The sequence below is a fragment of the Lontra canadensis genome, unplaced genomic scaffold (assembly GCF_010015895.1).
Source record: "Lontra canadensis isolate GAN:19392208 unplaced genomic scaffold, GSC_riverotter_1.0 scaffold2, whole genome shotgun sequence".
NCBI classification, from domain to species: domain Eukaryota; kingdom Metazoa; phylum Chordata; class Mammalia; order Carnivora; family Mustelidae; genus Lontra; species Lontra canadensis.
In genome coordinates this window covers 67,072,365-67,089,570 of record NW_022630996.1, presented here as the reverse complement: position 1 = coordinate 67,089,570, position 17,206 = coordinate 67,072,365, and the positions used below count along the sequence as shown (strand labels likewise).

Here is a 17,206-nt window from a genome sequence, read left to right as displayed (position 1 = left end):
ATTGTTCTTGGGGTGTTATATACCCAAACACCAGGTTGGAATTGCAGCCATCTGAATATTCTCAAAAAGCATCGTTATCATTTGAAAACCAAGGAACCAAATGAGAGGTGGCCTGGAAAAAGCCACTTTGGAGGTGGGTGAATGGGATCTCTGACAGTACTGTGATTGGAAGACAGCTTCTGATTCCCTTGGGGAAACCACTGGCAAGGCTTTCCCTGAAATGTTGAATACATTCTCGAATGCCTCGAGCCTTGTTGCAGCTGAGTTGATTCTCATGTCACTGTACGGACTGCCGCATAACCCCCAGCATCCATCCTGGTTTATTTGCCATAGTGACTTGCATTTGGAGGGTGAAGAACATCCTTGCTAAGCTTGTGCTGTGTATTTTCAGATTTTCTATCTTGTTCTGCTTTCTTTGTTCCTTCCATTGCTTTCTGCAGGTATTTAAACCCATGGTTCAAAAGAGACTATAATGTAGCTAAGTGGGTAGAAGATGTGAATAAAAACACTGAAGGACCATACTTTAGGTATTTTATAAATTAATTTTATATCCTTTTCAAACTCTCCCAGCACATACAAATACTGTAGTGTGACTGGCTCTCTATCTTGTATCTCCCAAATACAAGTTCCCATAGGTGGAAAGGGTCCTTGTTTATTTGCTGCCTTTTGATCTCTGTTTCTGGCTTCGTGAGCAAGTCTAGTTCTTTTCTGAATGTTTCAAATGAAGCCATTTGAAAGGGTTACTTACCATTTAGTGCATGCCCCCATCACCATCTTGAGCTTTTTAGTAGCTTTCTCTTCATTTTATGCTATGTAGTGTTCTATGGGCATGAAACATACTTTCCACTAATAAAGAAGCACTATTAACCTGAACAATTTAATTTCTAGAAATTAGCAGTTTTATAGTGCATTTTTCCTACTTCCTGCTTTAAGAGTGCATAGTGCATACTAAAACTTAAGGGAAAACATGAAAAGAAACCAAACGAAATATAGCAGAATTTTACTTGAGTAAAAACAGTGATTTAATGGAACTTAAGACGACCAAGGAAACCTTGACCACAGGAGGGTGGGATCAGATGAGTTTGGGTTTTTATTCATTCGGTACAAGCATTCGCCTCCAAACAAGGGCTGTGCTGAGAAGTGTTTCACCGATTCTCAACAAAACATCCGAGAAACTTTGGCTAGGAAGACGGTTGTTGTCTCACACTTCACACAGAGCGGGAAGCAGATAGAAAAACATGTTCTTGATTCACAGAAGAGCAGACCGAGTATCCTTACATTTTAGACACTCTAGAATTGACTCAGTCCACTGTAGCTCAGTCTGACTTCAGAGGTCAGAGAAAATTGCCAGGAGCTCTTAATGGCATTTTTTTACTCTTTGTAATATCAAAGTGATTTCCTGGAGGTAAATGTCCAGTTAATTTAAGACTGCTTTGTGGACAGCTAAGGTAACGAAGAAATACGGACTGTGTTACGACCTCTTCTGAACAGAATAGGCTTTCAGATTACTTTTTTGCCATGACTCAGCATTTCACAGATACCAAAATATGCGTACATACTTGACTCTCGGCACCCATCTAAGGTGGACTTTCTCTTCCAGTGTACCATTTAGTTCAGACATGTATAGTTTGAGAAAATGATTAGAACTACTTGCATCTTAATTTGATCCATACATTTGCATATGCCCCAAGGAAAGCATAACCCTGCCTGCTCACAACAATATATCCTGCTTCTGTACCCCATCTTTCTCTCCTGCCCTGTTCCCCTGCTTCTGTCACTTCCCCACACTGAGCCTCATACACATACACTCACATTCAAACATCCCACCCTCACCTGTAGCTCTCAAGATGGCCAACGTCAGGAAGACAGGTAAGATTATTTTGAATGTTATTTGGAATCTTGGCTCACCTGCAGTCCTGTTTTTCCTATCTACCTTCCTCAGGCTTGTGGGCAGATTGTAATTCGTATCAGCCATCCAACCAAAACAGGATGACTTTGGCCCCATAGGGGCAAGGGCTTTTATACCTCAATGGAATTAGCATCTTTTTGCACCAATGATTTGTGAAATGGTACCCCGGAAGAGTTGTTTCGCCTCCCCTGGGTCAGCTGAGTAGTTCATGTGGCTCCCAGAGAAGAGTTCACATTTCTTAAAATCAGCACCCAGGTCTGCCCAGAAGCTGCATGACTAAACGCAATTTGGATGGGGAAATGCTTTAGCACCCCCGGTTGCACGTGCAAAGCCACAAGGGCAATTTTAGAGGGTTCCTTTATCTCCTCTTTTTTAATATGAGATGTCTGTTCCCACAGTGGGTAGTCACATAAGAATGAATTATTCCAGTCCACCTTTGTATTTAAAGGCTAGACAGTATTCACTGGAAGTTTGTAACTGTCGTTTTAGGATTAATCAGGGTGATGATGTGGGTGAGACTTGAAAACCGACACACAGTTTCGGTGAAAGTTGTGAATCATTAAGATACCCCAGAGCTTTTATCACAGTGATTCTCACACAACAGAATTTCATCTGCCCCTTCATCCAAGCTGGTCCTTACACAGGAGGCCCAAAGGGTCTCCACACCTTGGCTTATGCTTTGACAGCCATCTGCTACAGCTCAGACCTGCTTCATCAGCCACCAGGTTGTTCAGGATTACCTCTCCCGCCAAAACCACCAGTGAGGGCAAAGGCCATTTTATTAATCGTCCATATGGTGTGGGGTTTGGGGCCTCCTTATCAGAATGCAGTGAGGACTTAGTGACTGTAGCAGTCTGGGCCAAAGTATAGCCCAGCATTTAAAATATTATATCCGCCTCACTGTGAAGAGCAAAGCGAATGCCGAAAGGTTTGGAGTGATCATAGTGCCTCCGCTGTGCTCCCTTACCCTTCTGGATTGGACAGTGGTTTCTCGAATGATTGCCAGCATATATGTGCATCAAGCAGGGCAAGAGCCTTATGTCCCAACACCTCAGTCTTGGGGGCAGTTGGTGACAGTGCATTACAAGCTCGGTACTCAACGTCCTCTTGAGTATTAGGCATTTGATTCCTTTCTTCATCAGGTTGTTGAGTCCCACTTCCATGACCTTATGGAAAATGTAGTTACCCTAAAAAGCAATGAATAATAACTGTCCTAGATTGAGTGCCTTCTACGTACCTTTATTTCTCACTACCTTGTGAGATGTGGGCATTCTTATTCCTATTCTACGGATGGAGGAAACTGAGGCACACAGAGTAACTCAGGGTGGCACAGCTAGTAAGTGTCAGAACCAGAATTACCAGCTTGGCTCTGGACTCCAAAATCTGTTCCTTTTTTTTTTTTCTTTTTTTTTTTTTTTAATATTTTATTTATTTGACAGACAGAGCTCACAAGTAGGCAGAGAGGCAGGCGGAAAGAGAGAGGAAGGGAAGCAGGTTCCCCGCTGAGCAGAGAGCCCGACTCGGGGCTCCATCCCAGGACCCTGAGATCATGACCTGAGCCGAAGGCAGAGGTTTTAACCCACTGAGCCACCCAGGCACCCCTATTCCTTTCTACTTCACTGTAATTACTTAAGAATAGCGGAGTGGATATGGACTACTTAAATCCTATCCTAGGACACTTTATAAATCCTTCTGGATTAGGCACCTGAACCCAGATAGGTGAGGAAGGGGGACCTGTGCCTCTGAAGTATGACTGGCCTGGTTTCAGCCACTTCTGGGGGGCAGAACAGAGCTGAGCTTGGCCTTCCAGGCATGTCTGCAAAAGGCAAACCCAGCAAGGCTCTTGTAACCCCCAGGATAGACCACAGTCCATTGGCCCACAGGCACACCTTCCTTGTGTGACCTTAAATGGCACCCACTATACTTATTATGGTTTTTGTAAGTGCTGTAATGGCAATGGTTCACATTTGTTCAAGGATTACTCTGAGTGAATGAGCTGGGCCAGTGCCTGGCTTTCACTGAAACCCAGTTCGGAACTAGCCGGCAAGTAGCCAGGGTCAGGAAAGAGCCCAGAGACACTTTTGAAGAAATAATTCTGAGACATTTGTGACCAAATTTTAGTTTGTTTCTATTTCCCTAAACTGATTTGCCTTACCTTGTTCTCTGCCTTTATTCTGACTCCCATTCTCAGACTGAACATCTCCTCGAGATAATCCCTGTTTATGCTGTCACACACCACCCTACCTCCAGGACAGGTTGCCCTTGCCCCTACTGAAACCATCCCGCCTGCTTTCTCTTCCCCTCAGGCTCAGTCCAAAGTGTCAGCTAACTGGTGTATTCATGTGAGACAATAGTATACGTGCAAATTTCTTGGAGGGGGGGGTGTCAGGAGAATATCTCCTGCTTTTGTTTTCATTCACTGGATTTAGCCATGCGAAAATATTTGGAGGAAAGACCAGACTCAGCACCTCTCATTGGAATGGCCTGGTACGTGTGCAGAACTGGTCATTTGGACTCATGGTCAGATGAATGGCTGGCGTGTCTGGGAAGCTATAAGCCAGCAGCTCATGCTAGGGGGTATATACACACCGTAGCAAATTAAAAAGAAGACTCATTTTGCATGATCCCCTAAAGTAAACAAGATTTAATTCTTTGTTAGTGTACCTGACTAGCTTTCCTGAACTTGGACGTCTTAACCACTAATGATGAGGCTAAAAATCTTAATTACTATCCTTTGTTTTAGAAAGATGTATTTAAATCTAAATACAAAAGTTTATCCTCATTCTACACAAACTGAGTTTGTTTCCCGAAGGTCATAGTCATATTGCAAATGTTTCCTTAAAGTTAAAAACATCCTTAATTTCTGAGTAGAAAAACCTGCAGTAGTCTGCTGCTTTAATAGTCCCATGGAGGATCTGAATTACTTATTAGTTTTACCCATTGGCTCCGTAGTGGAGAGCCTCATCACCAGAGAAGTCAAGTATCTGTAATAGTCTAACAGTCCACGCTAAGAAGTGGTCCTAGACATTTTCCAAAAATAGAGGAAGTATTAAGAGTTACAGATTAAAAGCCAATTCAGCCACTCCTGAGTCTTAAAATTGAGCAAGAACGTTCGCTTGGATCTCAGGGCTTGTAGGAAAAAGTATTTTTCAACCTTAGCTTTAGTTGGGTGAAAACCACAGGAGAACTAGAGCAAAGCATAACATATGGATGGGAGCCAAAATTTAAAATAAAGGGGAAAAAAGAGACCTCTTGAAGCTGTTGCATGCAGTGCGGTAGCTCTGCCCTTGCCCAGCGTGCCCTCCCCCCCGCCCCCCTGCTGCCAACACTCCCAGCGGATGAGCTCCACACCCTGGCAATAAGGGCCCCTGCAGGAAGTAACCACTTCCGTTCTGTGACTCCTAGCCACCTTGCCCCAGGAATGAAGCAGTCACAGCTGTGTAGTGGTAACATTTGTGAATGAGTAGGTACCACCGAAATGAACACACCTATTTCCCATTGATACAGTGTGAGTGAAAAAAAAACTCGTGCTTTTTTGTTTTGGTTTTTTTTTTTTTGTTTTTCACTTCAAGGACAAGATAACAGATGTGGGCTCTTCCCATGAGCTCAGCCTCCTCACAAATATTGCCACTACACGTGCAGAATCAAACAAGAATAGCGTAATACACCACAGCTTGCCCATATATTCATACGGGATGCCTTCACGATGGAGAGGTTACCTAAATAGGGAGGGGTTTTGTTGTGTTTTTTATTAGTTTCAGTAATATTCCAGTCAATAAGGTGTAGCCGCCTTATTGACAGGACCATTGGACTCTACGTGCGTTATCAAGATCTACTTAGATGGCACAGAATCCTCCCCTCTACAGAAATACTGATTGTAGGGACTAATCAGACCATTTTTGTATGTTCTCATCAGACTTTGTTTGGCTGGAACTCTGCACTCCTTACTGCTTGCATGTTTACTAATTTATTATTAAACCCCCTGTATTTGCCTTTGTTCTTTCACAACTAACACACTGGCCTCCGAATGCATGAGTTTTGTGTGAACTGGTGTGTGACTTAGCAACTAATAAATGTATCAATTGTATTATATTTTCAGATCTTAAAAATATAATTGGAATTACCGAACTAAAACTTTTTTACATTAAGTGGTAAAAATAAGGCAGAATATTAATATGTTGTACACTTAATTTACCATTATGAGCTCTTAGAATCATTTTTATCCCTTCTCCATTTTAGCTTTTTATCTATTTGCATAGGAAATGTCATTATTGGCTTTCTAATTGAAGAGTTTGATTCTGTGTGCTAACATTTGAACAATCCATTGCAGTTATGACCTTAGGAAGATAAAATTCCAGCATTCCAGTGTTGTGAAGGACAGAGAACCTCCCTGTAGTTAGACCTTTGTAGTAGTGGCCTGTGAAAATAGGAATCAGAGGGTTTGTTCTGAACCCTCTTTTCACATATTTGAAAGAGATGTTAAGCAGTCACATAATATTTATGTCATGTGTTCTGAACGTCTCAGGACTCTGTCTCCTGCCAAGTCTCCGTCTTCATCAACTGGGTCCATTGCCTCCAGCAGAAAATACCCATACCCAATGCCTCCACTTCCTGATGAAGAGAAAAAAGTGAACCGACAAAGTGCCAGGGTACGTGGAGACTGCTGTATGCTAACAGCCTTGATTATTACCATTTATTTATGAATTCATAGTTTAAAAGGGAGAGCCGTTTTTTCCCTTTTTTTTGTTTTAAAAAAAGGAAAAAAATGGAAGATTTTCAAGATTCCATTGAAAAATGGAAGATTTGGGGGGCTCAGATTTATATTTGCAAATGAGCTTAATTACTGCATTGATAATGCTAGAGGTATTTGGTGTGTTTTAATCATTCGCTGCTGTATATTTCTATCTTTTATTATACATTGTAGCTAATATATTACAGTCTGAAGTAAATGAAACAGAGAATGTATTTTGCTTTATCAGTTTTTTAATATACCCGGAAATACCAGAGTTTAAACTAGCCTCATTTCCATGTCTGATTTGCTTACTCTGGCCTCTTACTAGCTAATAACACCCAATAGGACTTTAGAAATCAGAAACTGTGACAGAAACTTAGACCAGTGTCTCGGAGATGGGAATGGAATTTGGCTACAAGGATGAAATTTGGATACAATGAATTTGGGTACATATGAAAATCTATAATGTTAAAAAAAATATGGCAAAAGGTATGATAAAATTTAGCAACCTTTTATATTTTAAAAAGCCAAATTTAAAAACACATAAGAGCTGATTATTTATATAAAAAGTATGCTTCACCAGAAATTTTATTTACTTATTTACTTACTTACTTTTTTTTTTTTAGTTTGTCATTGAGTCTTCACATAGAAGAACCAATTCCTTTTTATTTTCGTATTGAGGTGTTAGTATTAGTGTAATGTAGTAATGTAACATAGCATATATTATACACAGTGTTATATTAGTTTCAGGTGTACCAGAAGTTTCTTTAAATACTGAGTCCTCTTTTATACCTTAATTTTGGATCTACTCAGCCTTGCAGTGTTCCCAGAACATTTCCATTATGTGAAATTTGAGATATAGTCGAGTTTAGAGAGACAGACCAGCCTTCAGAGACTTAAGTGAAAGACAGAACTAAAGAATAATTACTTTTATTGCTATCTAAACTCTGTTGTGGTCAGTTACAGTGTAATGTTCTTCTCGGAAATAATTTTGCAATAAAATAAAATAAAGCTTTAAAAGCCTGGGCAGATTTATCTGCTAGTGGGTCTTGGGTTCCTAGGATTTTTGGTTTTGAAAGATATTTCAGAGACTCTTTGATCCTGAACTTAAGTAATGGGGTTCAAGGGAAATATAACTCATTCAGATTTTACCTTGATTGACTCATTGTAAGAAAACATGACGTGTTAAAAGCAGATTGGATTACTATAATCAAAAAAAAACTTTAAAAGTCAGTCAGTGGTGTTTTGTTAATTACATGAAGAATTTCCTTCCCGTGTTAATAATGGGTAATGGCAAAATATGGACAGGAAGAAGAAAATTCTGATTCCCAGTGCTCAGCTTTCTGGTCTTAAAAAACAGAATTGTTAATAGGCATCCAGTTGTTACACTGTGAGTATGTCGTAATGACCTCCAAAGCTGATGGCATTCCTCAGGGAGTTGTCAAAGTAGAACACCTCACTTTTTACCTCTGATAAATTGTCTACATTGCTGTTTTGCTTTATGTAGTTGGGGATATTCTCTTAGCCAGTGTCATGCCAGGCTCTAGGTTATTAATGTCCCCACATGGAAGCCCATGAAAATGTCGGCTTCTCAGAGTAAGTGGCTGTCCCATGGCCTCTTCCCTGGAACAGTTGTGTGAAAGGTCAGATGGTTCCACCCACCGTGGGGTGTCCACAGGATCACGTAGCAGAGTCCTGTAGGGTAGGCAGCCCCTGTCTCTGGACTGTCGTTGCAGAGAATCTAACAAGCAGATCTTTTTAGGGGCAACCCCTCTGTTACAGCCGTCTAGAAATGGCCAGTCGTGTCTGTTCCTAAAAGTGATGGCTTGGCCATTCTTTGTTCCTTTTTCCTCACTCAGGTAATGGTGATCTTCTGGTTCCCCAGTGCTGTCCCTTTGCTTCCCTTTCTGCAAGTGGTCACTTAATAATTTTTATATTCATTTGTAAGAACACGGGGCTCACCGAATCTGAAGTCTGAACCCTTTACTACTCCATACCATCATCTGAGCATCAGCCCAGATCCTCTTTCCCTCAGACACCCCACAGACGCCCCGTGTAACCATTCATTTTCACTAGTCTCCACCGGCAGGGGTCATTCACACACAAACGTCCTTATAGTTAAGAAATTTGGTCTCTAAAGGGTGAGAACACAGGCGGCTCTGCCACAGTCCTGGAGTAGCCAGAATGGGTATTCAGAACAAGATTGCCATGGAGATTGAAGAGAACCCATTAAGGGAACCCTTATAGAGACATCCACATAGTCACTTAGCTGTTTCTGCTTTTCCTTTCCCAGAAACTCATTAGGTATTCAATGACATGCCCCAGATTTTCAGTAAAAATGAAATTTGGATGTAATTTAATTCATAGTGGTCTTAGACTTTCTTTGTTCATGTTTATAAAAGTGCACCCAAATCCCATTGCCTGGAAACAATATTTTATCAGCTTGATTGTTTTCCTTTTTTTTTTTTTTTTTTAATTGGCTGTCCACCAATTGTGAACAGAGTTGCATTCATATTTGGTCATTCCGAAGTTGTTTACCATGCACTAAAGCAATTACTGAACATTGTAGAAATGAGATATGAACAAGACCAGGGTACAGACCTGGTGGCAGAGGCAAGGTGAGGGAAGAGGCGAGGGCATTGAATGGGCATCTTGCTATGGAAGCATCATTCTACTCTGATGGGTCTGCTGAGAGAGGACAGTCTTCTAGAAGGTAGCGATGGATTTGGGGAGCAGATGGCCAGGTCATAGGCACACGGCAGGCATTTCTGGGTGAGTGGTGGTGGAAGTGAAGGAATCACGCTTTCCCAAGGCCTGTATTGTCAGTATGGGCTGCACATAAGAATTGTCCGAAGGGCTTTTAAACTATGCTGATGCCAGAGTCCCACCCAGAAAGACTTTGATTTAGTTGGTCTGGTATGCCTTCTGGGCGGTAGCATTTTTAAAAACCTCCCCAGATCATTGAAATGTGAAGCTGGGTTGAGAACCACGGCGCTAGCAGGCTCTATCAGAATCCTGGGGAAGAGAAGTGCGTGCATGGTTTAAAAAACTGATACTCTAAATTATTTCTTTGGTGATATCATATTTATTCAAATTCTTGAGTAACATTAAATGAAGACGTGAGGGGTTTTGTATTTAAAGGTGGCGGTTGCTAAAAAGGTTGAGACACAGGTTTAGAGCAAAGAGAAAGTTAAACTTGGAAGGTTTATTATATCCCTTTATTCGACTTGACACAAGTGTGCTTCCACAACTGCGCAAGTGCGGCTGGAATCACTAACTCTTTTTCATCCTTAGCTCAGAATATGCCTCTTTCCTGCTTTCACAATGTGCAATTTTGCTTTTCTCTGTTGTGCAGCTATGGGAGACCTCCATTTAAGATCCACTGTTTACATGCGATACATCAAAACTGTTTACTTCAACTTTTATAGAAACCCAGCCTCACGGAATCACTGCAAATCTATCTGCTCTTCAGACAATACAAAGACCCTCTGAGATGCCCCAGAGGAGAGAAAGCCGAGTCTCACATCAGGAGACCATTTTCTTTTTGTCATTGGCTTAGGATCTAAGTGAACCATGAGAAGAACTACTGAAATGTTACACTATAACCTGGGAACAATAAAGGTACTGGTATGCTCCTGGATAATCCGCATGACAGATATATATAGAAATATCACTAAAATTAACTCACATGACCCAAATGTAGCAAGTTTCCCAAGGGACAATAGTGGATTCAGAACTGACATTCTGAAGCACATCCTCATTGTAGACAGCAATGCTATGTGCATGAAGCTTCTGTTTATTGCAATTTCCACATTTAAGGAAGCAACATCCCATAATAGAAACTAGCATGCAGGGCTAAGGCATCTAGGATTTGTCTACAGGACTTTAAAAGCTTTGAGAGGCCAATATCCCATATGCTAACTCTAAACATGTACCTTTATTTTTTGTTTTGTTTTTTTACTTTTCATATTTATATCCACATACAAGGACAATTGTACATATGTAAACATTTTTAAAATAAAAAAAAGCAGCTGTTACACACAAGTGTATTTTGCCAAATGCCTAAAAATAGTCACAGTCACATCATCATCATCCATCAGATGGTCTCTAAAGATGATAAGCAGATGATGTTGTAAATACAGTGGTCAGTGCTGTCAGTGTGTCTCTACATTGTTGGTATTCGTCCAAACCATGTGATAGCCCTTGAAACCGTGCACAGTCTGGAGGCAGTCTTACTGAGTAGTTAATTGAACCAGAGAACAAAATGCCCAGCAAAACTTGGGGCCTGCACAGCTGGCCGGGGCAGGAGTTGAGGAGTACAGCTGCTCTCCTGCCTGCCTCCAGGCACTCAGAGGCCGATGGCTGTGCCCGGCACCCCCCCGGGAATCCTGCAAGCTGCCCGTTTCCCTTCTGGGCTGACAGTGCCTGCCTCAGCAGCTGTTAGCTTTCAGTACCAGAGTACTGCTGGCTTCACCCTGGAAGCCTGTGAGGCCCTCAGCAGCACACCTCACTGAGATGAAGCAGGTGCACCAAAGACGCACGAGACCATGGGCCGCTGATACATTGGTTGCTTCCAACTTGCCAATATGCCAACCCTCTGTGGCCTAAATTTTTGTTCTCTGACCAAAGTTTTTAGCCACCCTTACCTGTAAAATGAGTAACTTACTTTATACAAGCAACGTTTACACTGTTTATTAAGGAGATTTATCATCAGTGGGATGTGAGTCCAACAGGCTATTCCACCCTGATGTGGAAGCAAGATGGTGAGGGTTGGTTCTCCCAGCCGGGCTGGGAAGCCTCACTGGGCCACGAAGGGTTTGAAGAAACCTGAAGCCACAAGTGTGCGGGCAACTGTGAAGTCACCCAAACAGCTGACAGGGGAAAGAATCTGAGGTTTTGAACTCTTATTTTTTTAATTCATAGAAAAGTGAGAACTCTATGTTCAAGTCCCTTCCTTAAAACCAGAATTTGATGAGCTGTTATGATGCAGCTCTGTCCTTTTAGAAGAAAACTTCCCTGGGGAGTGAACTCAGAAATTGATAGGATCGGTCAGATGCTTTCATGTGAAGAGTACTTCTGCATTTTCTAATTTTTCCTCCTTTTTCTTGAGAGGAATCTGCAGACAAGATTTCAGAAATAGTCTCTAAATTCAATCTCTCTCAGTTGTATCCATGGTCAAAATCCATTTCATCTTCACGTGTAGTCATCTTAGATGCCCAAGCTGAAGGGCCATGTTAGAGGCAGTGTTTTATAACCTGTGTATTTTATGTCTTCTGTAATGGACCTCTCTTCTGAATGTCTTTAAAAAGGTTTGACAAGCAATTTAATCATTCGAAACTATAAAATGTAAACAGCATTTTTCATGACAGGAAGGGATGTTATCGTCGATTCTACAATAAAATGATTGATCAGATTAAGATTTGGGTGAGTGTTGGGTGACCTTGCCACATAGCTCAACTGAAGGACAGGAGGGCAGACAGATTTGAAGATGTAGCAAATAAAGTGGCTTTTGACCAAGATCACTTTAATGTGCACTGAATGTTTTCTGGTATTGAGTGTATAAAATGCTAATGTTATAAGGTTTATTTTGATTATAAAGAGTTTATAGATTTGAATGTAAGATACCTTGTGTAAATATGCTTCTTAGTTATGATTTCGCAAACCCTCATTTGAAAGAATTCACAAATGGTAAGCTTCTTGTCCATAGATCCCCTCACCACTTCCCTTTCCTTACTTTCTCAATTATTTTTACATGAAAATTATTATTACAAGTGAAAATCATTGTTACATGCCTTTTGGGAAACATGGGTGTTTATAGTCCTCCTCCTTGACAATAACCTTCAGATGGAACTGAATGAAAAGCATTTGCTTCATTTGCAGAGAGATTATGATTTTGTAGTAGCTTTAATGTTCTGAGTATCTAGGAATGTTTGAACATTCTCATAGCCATTTGCAGAATTCTTTGACAAGTTCATAATGTCAATGGGTAGTTTTGAGAAATACTTCAATGTGTAGTCATGGTTGGTATTTAGATATATTAAATCTAAATATTTGTGACTTCATCCACGGAGGTAGGGAAAATAGACCTGTGGCATTCAACAGAAGCACAGCATTATTATTTTTTTAATAGCGATTTTGGAGAGGAACCTTGAGGTCACCTTAGCAGTTTGTATCATGCAACCAATCTTTATAGCCCCCAGACAACTCTAGGACCATTCTACTAAGCAGAGGAGAGCAGTTATTTGGCCTTTCTGTTCCATTGTATGCCTTTTTCTTCTCTTTCTAAAGTTGTGTGCGTAGATAAAACTTCAGATTAACAGCCCGCTGCCTGAGATGTTCTGTCTGTCCACAGACAATGTGTAGAGCAAACTCGTGTTTAAAGCAACATTGCAATCTCTTTATTAAGAATGCCAACAAGGGGGTAGGGGGAGGAGGGAGCCTCTGAAGGAACGGATGGGTCAGACTGACTGGTCTGGGTCCAGCCCGCTCTTTATTTAGTCAGGAAGTGGCACCCTCCTCTGGAGTTTCCTGGCCAGAAGGTGATCCCCGGGGCACCTGCCAGTCTGTGGAAGGGAATAAACTCAGAGTGCGGCATAGGGTTTTCAATTTAGTGTCGTTGCTCTATATTTTAAAGAAACCCAGTGCAGTTCCTTAAAAAAAAAGTTGGCTAATAAAGTAAATGTAGGGTTAAGATGCCAAATACACTTTTTAGTTTGAGATACATGCTTTATGAAGTGATGCTACAGTTTCTCGTTTCCCCCTTGCTTTAAAAAGGCTTTTAAAATTGTCTTTATATATAAGGTCAGTCTGGTGTAGATTTCTGAGCACAAGATTGATAGGGTTTCTAAAAGAAGTTGCTGATAAAATTAGATCTTTTGTGTACTTCCAGAAGAGGACTATTTATATTTGAATTTCATAACAGCCTTCCATTTCTTCTTTTTTTCTTCTTCTTCTTCTTCTGTTGATTCCCTTGCAGATTTGCATAATTTCATCCTGTCCATTGTCCCAGATCTCTTGTGGCTACTTTACCTTTTGCTTTTTTAGATTTTGTTCTTTACTTTTTGCAATTACCTGTGGGCCAGAGGAAATGTGGTGCTTTTACTCACTGTGTTTCAAAATTAAGGTGGTTTATTTATTTCATCCATTCTTCATTTCCTATTGTCATGTAGTTCTGTTTTAACTTATATGTTTAGTGTTTTAAATATTTCCTTGTGTTATTCAACATGATAATAAATCCTTAGCTAAAGAGAAGACCATTTTACTTTATTCTACTTAAACGTAAAGGAAGGGTAGCTCATTGGGAGGATGCTGAGTTGCTGGCAGAGTAAGTGGGAAGAGGAACAGATGTGTCACCACGTGAAGGGAGTGAAGGAACAAAGGGAGACCAGAGGCTTGCGGCCGCAGCCTGACTAGGACAGTGTGCCAGCCACTGCCAAGGGCGCCCCGATGGGCAGCGTATTAGAAATGCCACCCTACCAGTGGGTAAGTTCCCATTAGTTTTCCAGGAAATGCTCTGACTTCCATTGGTGGCGTAACATCTGTTTCAGTAGAAAGTCTACTTTTTCAACAGAAAAAAGATCTCATTCACTTCTTAGGTTTTCCTCTAAAACTGCCACCCACGTTTTTGTTGTTCGGTGGAGTCAAGGTGAATTTCTCATTCTGCTAACTTAAATATATATAGGAAGCAGACATCTCTATGGAATAGGGCTTAATTTGAGGCTCAGTTTTTTTATTTTTATTTTATTTTATTTTATTTTGCTTTTCTCCTCAGTTTTCCAAATGGATGAAACTACTCTGATTTTGGATGCACCAACTTTTCCTCCTGGCATGGGAGTGCTAAGGACTTTCATAAGCAGCTTTCCTTATGCACTGGGTTGTGAGGAGCCCAAACCACACTTGTGAACCATTTAAGAGGCAGCAGCCCATCATCTGGGGGTGTGTGTGCGTGTGTGTGTGCATGTAGCCACACCTGCTGGAACCATGCACGCTCATGCCCTATGTTTGTGTGGGCAGGTGCTTTTAATCCTGAAAGGAGCTTTCCCACCACACCTGCAGATGTAGAGCAAAGATGCAGCTGGACTTCAGAAATCAGGGCATATTTCTGTTCATATTTTTTTTCATGGCTTTGCCAGAGCCCCCAAAATGGAGCACCATCTGGTTCAGTCTATAAGTAGAAAAACAAAACATTAAAAAAAAAAAAAAAAAAACCTGCCTAGTATTTTTGTTCTTTATACCCAGGGCCTGACGAACAGTAAGCATCCTCCCTATGGAGTTTGAGCGATGCTTCCAGACCCTTCCTACTTACCAAGTTGCTCCCCACCAGTAGCTTGTCAGCCCTTTTCTCCTGACTAGGAACTGTCACTGTCATGGAGGTAAGTCTCCCCCACCCCGCTTTTTTTCCTCAGCTTAATTGGCACTGGGGAGAAACACAGGGGTGCAGAATGGGGCGTGGGAGGAGGAGGAAACTTTAGTCTCCTCCCTTTGGCGACTGGGCATGGATTATGCAACTTTAGAGAGATTATGCAACACTGAGAGATTGATCCTCAGATACGTTTGAAGTTGGAGAGAGGGGATAGAAAGCAAGCCTTGGGAGGTTATGGGGCATTTAGTCCTGTCATAGGAGCAGAATGGAGAACTCAAAAGCCAGGTGTGGTCACTGGGGATGTGGTGGGGACAGAGGGCTTCTGGAGTGCCTACAATAGACTCGTGAGCTTTGCAGTTTCACTGAGTGGTTGGCTCTATAAATACTTCATGGGCCTGTCCAAGATGGGCCATTCTTGCCTGGTGTGTCCCTGCTGCATTATTCATAAAACCTGGATTATACTGAGAGGTGCTTCAAGGCTTGCAGGTTTTGCTCCGGGGCATCATTATTTCATGTTTTTGGGTATCTTTGAAATCAAAACCAGGGAAAATGTAGGGTGTGTTTGTTTTTTATGAAAAGGCATACAATGAGATGAGCGATCTTAAGATAATGCACTTACAAAATCATCAATAAAGTATTCAGAGTTTATGGAGGACATTTTCCTCTCAAGTTAAAAAGTTTCAGAAGTGGATTTTTGTGTTCTAATGTTCAAGTTCTAAAATAACGTAGCCCCCAAATCTTTAAACACAGTGGTGCTAAGTTATACCGGATAACAATTATGGAAAGTGCTGGTATGAATTAATTTATTTAGTAATAACACAAGAGTTCTTGCTAAATTGTATGTGTATATCACTGCCTGGTTTAGAAACCCCACTTTTCTTTTCTAATCCAGCACAATATCCAACTGTGATTCTACAGCTGGTCTTTTTAATGGGAAAAACGACCCAGCACCTCTGTTTTGTATAGAAAAATTTTTTTTAACACTAACTTCAAAAGTGCTTAACAAAAGGTTTATTTAGGATAATTAAGCATGTATGTCCTTTTTTAACCTGCTGGAAGAGACATGCCCCTCCAATCTAGCATCCCCAAAAGACAACTTCTTTTAGAAACTAGGCATTTTACCTAACCATAGCAGTTTATAGGTTAGCCAAGGTAGGTCTGCGCTAGTGTTTCCCACAACCATCATCTCTAAGGGGTGAGGTCCATCTACAGATCATGGAAGCCACTTCGTGGGCAAGTGTTAATAGCAGCATGATTTCACTTTTGGCAACCAGGTGATCCCGTGTAAATACTTAAGATTGGCTTCATTTTAACGTATTCTCTCTGCTCCTCTGCATTTCAGGTTCTTAAGCTATTTTAAAAATAACTGGGTTTTGGCAATCACCAACTGAAATGTATATGGCAACTGCTTTCCTGAGCAAGTGTGATGTGTTTTATGGCTGTTCAAGTTATCAAGTTGTTCTTATATTGTAGGTAAACAAAAATCTTACTGTTTTTAAAGGTCACTGTTAACTTGTTCAAATTTCTGGCACAATTTTATTAGTAATTCACTTCTGAAACTAAAAAGATACCACAGTTTTCTATGTTACTCTCATTGTAACATCAATAAAGTGACTTTCAATTAAAAGATTTTATGTTATTTTGATGCCTGACTCCCTTTTATCCTACTTTTCTCCCCATCACTGTTTCTCTTTAGTAAGCCTGGTGGTGGTGCAAATGGGGGTTGGTTCTTCTTTTTCTCTTCCCTCCTGTCCTGGAAGAGCCCATCGACACGACGAGAAACGGTGATCCTTTAGTAAAGGCTGGCCGCTCAGTTTGTTGGACAGTTTCCTCAGCTGGCTGGCAGGCAGTCTCCCATTATCCACCTGCCTTGCCCCAGTTACTTCCTCCCATGCCCAGACAGACCCACTGTATCCAGACGGGACAGCCCCTGTCTTAGACTCGGAAGCATCGGGCCTTCGCTGGACTCTGCCTAGCTTCCCAGTCCACTGCCTAAAGAGCTGGTCCACCTGGCTGTCTGCCTCTCACATAGCCATTTCATCCTCTGCTTGCTCTTTACCTTGGCACGCACTTCTCTTGTCTTCAGCTCCCAGTCTGCTGAGGAAAAAAGTAGTTCTAGGTCATCAAAGTACAGTTTTAATGTGAGAAAAACAGAAGCCCTTGACTAAGGGTTTGTATATGTTTATTGTGAGATTTTAAAAAT

The 17,206-nt window shown here is 41.2% G+C and overlaps 1 protein-coding gene across 12 annotated transcripts in view; it reads left to right on the top strand.

Annotated features, from left to right (window-relative positions):
• Positions 1–10,159, top strand: part of ADAM22 (ADAM metallopeptidase domain 22) — a 217,999-nt gene extending 207,840 nt beyond the window's left edge. For 8 of the 12 annotated variants that reach the window (XM_032875808.1, XM_032875798.1, XM_032875790.1 and 5 more), the window contains 3 exons: positions 441–527; positions 6,435–6,558; positions 9,997–10,159. In XM_032875808.1, the coding sequence (XP_032731699.1) occupies positions 441–527; positions 6,435–6,558; positions 9,997–10,017 (232 nt within the window). In that variant the 3' untranslated portion in view covers positions 10,018–10,159. The remainder of the gene's footprint in view (positions 1–440; positions 528–6,434; positions 6,559–9,996) is intronic. The other 4 variants (XM_032875827.1, XM_032875873.1, XM_032875863.1 and 1 more) reach the window with 1 other exon arrangement.
• Positions 10,160–17,206: the final 7,047 nt, after the last annotated feature.